The sequence below is a fragment of the Azolla caroliniana genome, unplaced genomic scaffold, assembly GCF_043228905.1.
Source record: "Azolla caroliniana isolate FFs.n. ecotype wild unplaced genomic scaffold, voAzoCaro1.0.p SCAF_13, whole genome shotgun sequence".
NCBI classification, from domain to species: Eukaryota; Viridiplantae; Streptophyta; class Polypodiopsida; order Salviniales; family Salviniaceae; genus Azolla; species Azolla caroliniana.
In genome coordinates this window covers 15,400,339-15,409,046 of record NW_028230448.1, presented here as the reverse complement: position 1 = coordinate 15,409,046, position 8,708 = coordinate 15,400,339, and the positions used below count along the sequence as shown (strand labels likewise).

At 38.1% G+C, this 8,708-nt stretch overlaps 1 protein-coding gene across 2 annotated transcripts; it reads left to right on the top strand.

Annotated features, from left to right (window-relative positions):
- The first annotated feature begins 2,167 nt into the window (after positions 1 to 2,167).
- LOC147856311 (glycoside hydrolase family 2 protein) lies at positions 2,168 to 8,399 on the top strand. Of its 2 annotated transcripts, XM_087329188.1 has the most exons (11): positions 2,168 to 2,361; positions 3,255 to 3,393; positions 3,599 to 3,826; positions 4,951 to 5,009; positions 5,244 to 5,292; positions 5,385 to 5,603; positions 5,705 to 5,874; positions 6,103 to 6,307; positions 6,397 to 7,062; positions 7,145 to 7,372; positions 7,500 to 8,399. In XM_087329188.1, the coding sequence occupies exons 1-11, from the start codon at positions 2,183 to 2,185 to the stop codon at positions 8,274 to 8,276; spliced, it is 2,919 nt and encodes a 972-aa protein (XP_087185314.1). In that variant the 5' UTR covers positions 2,168 to 2,182; the 3' UTR covers positions 8,277 to 8,399. The 2 variants fall into 2 exon arrangements, with proteins under 2 accessions (XP_087185314.1, XP_087185315.1); XM_087329189.1 differs by lacking the exon at positions 3,255 to 3,393 and having other exon boundaries at positions 2,201 to 2,361.
- Positions 8,400 to 8,708: the final 309 nt, after the last annotated feature.

Below are 8,708 nucleotides of genomic sequence, written 5' to 3'. Positions count from 1 at the left end.
TGAGTAACCACAATAAATTTTGTAAATGGTTTGCAAACACACGAGTCGCCACCCTACAAAAGTCTATCAAGAATTGATTTAATATATTAAACATCCGGATCCACGTGGCCGACAACTACAAGGAATCACAAAAGCTTTCTTGGAGGAATAAGTACATATGCAATCAAGCTTCAATTACCTTGGGGTGACTCTGAAACTCAACTACAACTATAACAAGAAAAGTAGTCTTATGTCATGGTTGATGATATGCAAGAAAATATTTAGTAGTTGTAGCTTGAGTTGATGGTGGACATGACCAATGAGGTTCGTTGTCTTGTGTCCAAGTGGGACCAAGACATCACTAACTACAAATATGCTCTTCTTCATATTGTTGCTCCCACAACCAAAGAACAAAAAAGCTAAAATTGTTGCTATGAAGATACCTTTGAAAGCAAATATGTTGTCTCTAGCACTACAACCGTCAACCTTGAATGCGATTATGAAGCTTGATGTATACCATTCAATATTGGACAAAATCATAAGATATGAAGTTATCTTCACCATTGTCGAGCTTTCATTTCCCATTTAGCCCCCACTCTCCATTGTCTATTCCAGTTCGTCAAGAAAATCCGTGCCCCAAATGTGCGCCATATTGTTGGCCATCTCATGGATGTGAAATGACAGTGTATAAAATACGAGAATTAAATACACTTAAAAAGGTCTCATGACTAATTTAATTTGTTCAAGCAAAAGTTCATAAGTATTTTATGTTGAAGGATGGGATAATTGTTACTGATCAATCATTTATTGTATAAAAGTTACTAAAGGGCGCACATTTGAAGGATGTCTATGAGGTGTAGGGTCCATGTAGAAACTCATTTATTCTAGACCTGAGTATTCAAAAAATGAGCGATTGGACCAACAATCCAAGAAAGTGATGTGGTCTTTTAAACAATTTACTCATAACTCTTTTAATATTTTATTCTTTGAACCCCTCTCTCTACTTGTTTGGCCATGTGGCATATTCATCGTTTTATTTTGCCTTGCTTTGCACTATGCCAATAAAGACACAAAAAGATAAAATAAACATCTTATTCTAATTTCGTACAATTTAAAATAAACCATATGAATTTTAGAACTTCACCAATCTCAAAAAGTTTTGTCAAGATTTTTTTACTGTTGTCATGTGAGTTAAAAAAATTGTACATTTTCGTTGGGGGTGGTTACTGGGCCAACGGAATGCATGTCTACCTGAACCATATAGAGCTTTTCTATTGAGCAAATTGTGGGACAAGGCGCATTTCCATCTTTCTCATTGAGCCGAAGGAGGTGGAGATCTGCAAAAAAAAAAGAGAGAGCCCCATTTTCCATCTTTCTCCTCAAGCAACAGGGGCCGAAGTTCGATTGAAAGATGGATGGATGGCAACAACCAAGGGGGCAAAAGGGATGAGAATGGATGAGAGCAGGTTCTGTGAAGAGACTCTAATTTCCAAAACTCAGCGAATCAACACCAAGCAGGCATGCCCCCCCCCCCCCCCCCCCCCCCAAAGATAATACGTTTATGGTTAAAAAAGAGAGGAATGACGATGAAAGGTAGAGGGAGTTCTCGTGTTTCAAGCCGAGCAGATAGATAGATATAGATATCTTCTTAAAAAGAGTTCTCGGGAGACTAATTGGTGATCTATCTATGAGCAGAAGGGAGAGAAGAGAAGCATGGAAGGCAAGGTCAGGTCTCGGGGTTCGGGATCGCGGGGGCCCATCAAACCCGACATACACACACACACACACACACACACACACACGATGAGTAATATCCAAGCAATAAGAGAAGATGAGGGTTTAGGGTTCTCTTTTCTTCTTTTCCTTCTCTTTCTTTTTCAGTTCTGTTTTTTTTCTTTTTGGCTTTACTTTACTCTTGTTGAGTCTTATTCACTCTGCTCCAGATATTCAGTTTCTTTTTCAGTGTACTAAAGGAAAAGGAAAAGGAAAGGGATGTCTCTCTGTCTGTCTTGTCTGTTGGGCGAATGAGAAGCAGGGCAGCCGTTTTTTCAGTTGGAGGAAAAAAAGGGGCAGAGAGAAGAAGCACACACACACACACACACACACATGAATGCCCCATGGCCACCATCCTTTGTCCTCGATCAGACTCTTACCTCTGCATTAGCTGCCTCGTCATTCCGCTGTTCCTGGACTAGGCAGCGCCATGGTGGCGGCAGCTTCTGGAAGGGAGGAGACTACGATGATGATCCTCGATTCCGGATGGGTAGCTGCCAGAGCGAGTGACTTGCCCTTCCGCTCCGGGATCCAACTCACCACCACGCACCCCCCGCCGTCCTCTGCTGCTGCGGAGCTCCCATGGATGCAAGCAGATGTGCCAGGAACGTATGCACCCTACATTTCTCTCTCTCTCTCTATATATATCTATCTATCTATCTATCTATATATTTAACTCCGTTAAAAGTTTTCTGCTAATCCTATTAGTGTTGTCCATGTTACATAAATAATCACCTACATACATTAACATATATTGGCATACATATCCATACAACAGACATTGACTTATTGTTGTAGATACATTGATATATAAGTAGTACACATTGATAGACGTATAGATACATTGATATTATATGCATGCATCTCCTTAAATTTTTGTTTAATCACTCGGATAAAGTAGGGTATGTTAAATTGGTACGTACAATGCATCGAAAGAAAGAAACATGGAACCCCGAACACAGAAAAGACACGTTTTTCTGTTTAATGGCACTGATTAAACCTTCCAACCTACAAAACCCTAGAAATGAAACCCCAATGATACCCTAAAACAGGATACTCTGAAATAGAAAACCCTAACATAATCTAGTGCCGCTTTGTGGATAATTCATGTCTTTTCTCCTGACACATGACACACATAATTTTATCTGCTATATTGGCACTAGCTGACATTGCTTACCTCTTATTTCTTCAAACAGTACCACACATTTTCAAGTAATGTCCACAATTCAAAGTGTACATTGCGGAGAGCTTTCAGAAATCTTCACCACATCTATTTTATTGTGTGCTATCATTGCCTCTGGAAAAATAAGATACTCCAAATAGTATATTTTCACACTCGTACTCTAATCAATCGATATGATATTCATAGTTCTGGTCTAACTTGAATGCGAGTCTCTCCCTCTCTCTCTCTAATTGGTTTCTAAAATTTAATTTATCATAACATACAAAATAGAGGCAAGGCATCAAATTGCGCTTTGCATATATCAATGGCTTGTTTGCAGAGTTTTGGGAACCCTTTTGAAAAACAACATAATCCCAGATCCCTTTTATGGAATGGAAAATGAAAACATTATTGATATTGCGGATTCTGGACGAGAGTATTACACTTTTTGGTTCTGTAAAGAGTTCGATTTACTGCTGGTAAGCTTCTCTTTTTTGTGAAAATCATTAGGTTTATTGGGAATCAAAATAAAAGGTCAATAGTATTATAAATGGAGCATGCTTTTCTCTCACAAAAAATCAATAATGATTTTGTTTTTCAACCTCTCAAGTTTCCATTAAAGAACATGTTTCTGATTTCCTGAATTTTTTTCACTAAGAAACATGATTGCTATGGGAATTTCAGGGAACAAATGAACATGCTTGGATTCAGTTTAGAGGGATTAATTACCAAGGTGATGTGTTTCTAAATGGGCATCGAAAACAGCTGCAAAAGGGCATGTTTTTGCGTCATATATTGGATGTTACCGATTGGATCAATCCAGATGGACACAATTATCTGGCTGTGTGCGTGCATCCACCAGATCATCCTGGCCAAATTCCTCCTCAAGGTGGGCAAGGAGGAGACCATGAAGTAAGCAGAGCTTTCAGTTGTGTGTTACTTATAGTTATATAGGCTCCTAAACTCTTCAACATCTCATGTAAATTGTTATCACTTTATGCTAGTATTTTGAGGTATAGGAGTAGGATGTGTACATGAACTACACCCTAGGAACTTGAAACATATGTGTATGAGTATCTGTGAAAATCTAAATGAAGTGTGGAGTGGGGCCTTCCCTCTAAATAGAGGGTGAGAACTGAGGAAGTCCCATTTGCTAGATGAACACTATACAAGCAATATCTTATACACATGAAGTATTTGTTTACACCCATGTGCATTTCCTTCTGTTACTCTCTGGTACAGTAGGATGTGCATGTGAACCACACCCTAGGAACTTGAGGCTTACGTGTGAATCTTTGAAACTTAAAATGAGGTGTGGAGTGGAGCCTTGTATCTTAACTATAAATGAAGGCTGAAGACTGACGAGGTTCCGTTTGCAAAATGAACTCTATATGAGAAATATCTAATAAATATGAAATATTTGGTTACATCAATGTGCATTCCCTTCTGTCTGTTACTCGCCGCTCATTGTCACTCGATGCCTCATACATAAATGAAGGATGAGGACTGAGGAGGTTCTGTTTGCAAGATGAACACTATATGAGAAATACCTATTAAATATGAAATAGTTGGTTACATCAATGTGCATTCCCTTCTGTCTGTTACTCTCCGCTCATTGTCACTCGATGCCTCATACAAGGATGGTCTTCATCTATGCTCGTCATTATCCTTTTTAAAAGAACTTAGCCCAACCAATAATTCCATTAAACTAAAATAAGTTTGCATCCGATAGTTTGGCCCAGAACACTTTGCACTCTAGAACTTAGCCGATAAGAATTTGCTCTGATGTGAAAATTGGAGTCTCTCCCAAGCATATCTGTTCTTATAAATAGATAGTTAGATATTAATCATAGAATAGGTTGTGAAGATGTAATTATATGTACAAACGTCAATTCTTAATGTATGTGCCATGTAAGCTTACGATTTGAAGATCCTACTATAATTTAAAAAAATTTGCAGTGATCTTTTGCATTAGATGATTAGAAAATATACATCAGTTTTTTGTAGTTGTGAAGTTTTAAAGCTACCTGGCACAGATTGCAAAGGATGTGGCAACACAGTATGTAGAAGGCTGGGACTGGATGGTACCTGTAAGGTGTCTATTTCCTTCTTTCATGCATTCTCTCTACTCTCCAAGACAATAATAAATGAAAATTGTTATGCAAATGCATATTTACAATATATTTATGGAAACATCCCCACAACATACATTTATACATGTTGACACATATTCAAATGATGTCCTATTGATGTATACTAAAGTTTTCATTTTAAATGGTTTATACATCTGTTATGTGTGTTCTGAAATGCATTTAGCTAATTTTTTCAGGGATAGGAATACAGGAATTTGGGATGAAGTTTCTATCACAACAACTGGAGTGAGTTCATTCGACAGTAGTTGGAATTTCTCAATATAGATAACTTCATTAAAATTCTAAATAGAGTCTAACTTTGTTCCACATGCCAATAGCCAGTAAAGATATCTGATCCACATTTGGTGAGCACCTTTGAGACCTATGAGAGGGTATATCTACACTCCACTGTGGAACTTACAAATGCAAGCGACCAGCCAAAGCAATGCACTATCAAGCTCATTGTTCAAGAAGAGTCTGAGAAGTCTCCCAATCAAGTAAATGAGCAGAATCTGATAGTACCTGGAGCAGAAACTATTTCATTCACATTCTCTCCAGTAATAAAAACTTCCCATTCATTTTTGAACTTAGTAGCTCAACACATCATCACAATGATTATACATTACTTTAACTGAACATAGTTAACATTCTCCTACAGATTTTCTTCTACAGACCTGAATTATGGTGGCCTAATGGTATGGGGCAACAAACGTTACACAAAGTTGACATAATCATTGATGTGGAGGACTTTGGGGAATCTGATTCATGGACACATCTTTTTGGATTTCGGAAAATCGAGAGCCACGTTGATCAAGCCACTGGTGGAAGGTATGATGGAAGCCTTGAAAATAATGTCAAAAGCCACAGGTGGAAGGTATGTTGAAAGCCTTGAAAATAATGTTAAAAGCCACAAGTGGAAGGTACTATGGGTGTAGTCAGCATTTGATACAGATTTAAATTTCCATTATTTCATACCCTTGCTTACATTAGTAATTCTTTGTGCAACTTCTTGATGTTGTGACCTATATCTGGAAATGGTTCACTCTTACATGGCAGGTTATTCAAAGTGAATGGAGAACCAGTCTTTATCCGTGGTGGGAACTGGATTGTTTCAGATGGTTTGCTCAGATTGTCTGAAAAGAGATACAAATCAGACATTGATTTTCATGGTGACATGAATCTTAACATGATTCGCTGCTGGGCTGGTGGAATAACAGAAAGACCCGAATTCTATAAGAATTGTGATCGTCGGGGTATATTGGTTAGTTCCTCTACATTCTCAGAGTTCTCTGCTTCAATGCTTCAAATGTTAACAGAAAGAATGAAGAATGATTGTCTTTGCAACTGCAGGTATGGCAAGAGTTCTGGATAACTGGAGATAATAATGGGCGAGGTACCGATCCGCCATCAAATCCTGACTGGCCTCTGGATCACCCCCTTTTCTTAGAGTGTGCTAGAGATACAATCAAACTTCTCCGCAACTTTGCAAGTTTAGCTTTATGGGTAGGGGGTAATGAACAACATCCTGCAGATGATCTCAATGCAACCCTGAAAGATTACTTACAGCTCCATCCACATTTTCAGTTTCCACCCAAAATAACAGATTTAGGTTCACATTCTAAATCAATAGATCCTAGTTGTTACTTAGATGGAAGTCGCATTTATATTGAAGGCTCCCTTTGGGATGGATTCGCCAAAGGAAACGGGGATTTAAGTGATGGACCATATGGAATACAAAATCCTGAAGATTTCTTCAAAGAGACATTTTATTCCTATGGTTTTAACCCGGAAGTTGGGTCAGTTGGCGTTCCCGTAGCAGCTACCATGAAGATAACTTTGCCCCATGAAGCATGGAAAATACCTGACTTTGTCAAGCAAGAAAATGGTTTTATTGCTGAAGTACCTAATCCTACATGGAAATACCATAAATTCTTGGCTTATTCAAACCCTGGGAAGGTCCATGATCAGATAGAATCATATGGAGAACCTACAAATCTCGATGACTTTTGTCTAAAGGTACTATTGGGTTTTTTCCTTCTTCAGCGGAGCATGTGCAATAATTGAACATTGTTAAGATTTAGTTTTAACACTTCTACAGGCACAGCTTGTGAACTATGTGCAATATCGTGCTCTAATGGAAGGGTGGACATCACATATGTGGACGAAGTATACAGGGGTTCTCATTTGGAAGAACCAGAATCCATGGACAGGGTTACGTGGCCAACTTTACGATCATCTACATGATCAAACAGGTGGTTTTTTCGGAGTTCGCATAGCATGTGAACCTATACATGTTCAGTTGAATCTCAACACTTACTTTGTGGAGGCAAGTCCTTCTGTTTTAGTAGTATAAGCTGTGTTGATGGTGTGCATGGTGGCACATCACTACACACAATTACTAATGTTATGTTTATTACAAACAAACTTGCCTCGCTCAAAAATATGCATTTCAGGTGGTTAACACTACGGCACATAACTTGGAAAGTATGAGTGTGGAAGCGAGTGTATGGGACTTGGATGGTAATGTTCAATATCACCATCTTGAACATGGTATTTGTGTCACTTCAAAGAAAACTCAAACTACTTTCCAAATGACCTATCCAACATTAAAGAATGCTCAACCGGTATATTTTCTTCTCCTCAAGCTTATAGATACTTCAAGGAAAACTTTGTCTAGGAACTTCTATTGGCTCCATCTTCGTGGTGAAAATTACAAACTATTGGAAAGTTTAAGGTCCAAAAAAGCAGCAATTCACATGGAGGTGAAGAGCAGTTTGACAGGCAGAGATTGGCGATTAAAGGTCCTTGTTGAGAATAAATTGACAGGGCTATGCAATACAAGTATCTCTAAAGAAGGGGAATGCTGTTACAAGAAAGATAAAGATGTCATATCTTCTTCATTCATATGGTCAAGAATTTGTCCTTGTCTTACATCAAAAGAAGTGTCAAAGCTTTTCCCAGATGAAGATAAACAAAATGTCAGAAAAAACCCCAAGCGTGTTCCTATAGCTTTCTGGCTGCAATTATCGGTCATTTACCGGGGTGATGATGATCAGGAGATACGCATTCTTCCAGTAAATTATTCAGAAAACTACTTTTCTCTCACACCAGGAGAGAAAATGGAGATAGATGTATCATTTGAAAATCCAGAGAAAGCAAGCTCTAATCCTACTCTAGTACTTTCAGGATGGAACATCAATCAGAGAAACATTATCTTGTCATTTCCATAACAGTATTTCTTTGCCACTACAAATGATTTTCCTACACACAGAAAAAAGCTTGTTGTGATCGTAAATTTGATGTTATTGTAGTATATGTTTCTCTCTTTGGGAATGGTCTTGCTTTTAGTTTTCTACATGGCTTCATGCCTGTTTGTTAATTTTAACTTTTGTAATATATCTTCATCTGGAGGGGATATTTTTGCTTTTACGTTTTTTGCGGTGGAAAGAACATGAATCAATGGTTCATCCAAAATTTGATCTCTGTATGAGAGGGCATTTGGTTTGGTGTTCTAATAGTGGATTATATACAAGAAAATGTATAGTTTTGAGTTTGATAGAATGGGCGTTTACAACCACCTTAGTGTTTTGTTTGCTGAAATCATACAAGAAACGTTGAATAAATGACCAACTCGTCTGGCTCACAACTTGGAGAGTGCAAGA

Excerpts from the sequence above, each read along its gene's own strand:
- LOC147856311 (XM_087329188.1), top strand. The coding sequence starts at position 2,183 with ATGGTGGCGGCAGCTTCTGGAAGGGAGGAGACTACGATGATGATCCTC. Across the intron at positions 5,875-6,102 it reads GATCAAGCCACTGGTGGAAG|GTTATTCAAAGTGAATGGAG; the intron begins GTATGATGGAAG and ends CTTACATGGCAG. Across the intron at positions 7,063-7,144 it reads TCGATGACTTTTGTCTAAAG|GCACAGCTTGTGAACTATGT; the intron begins GTACTATTGGGT and ends ACACTTCTACAG.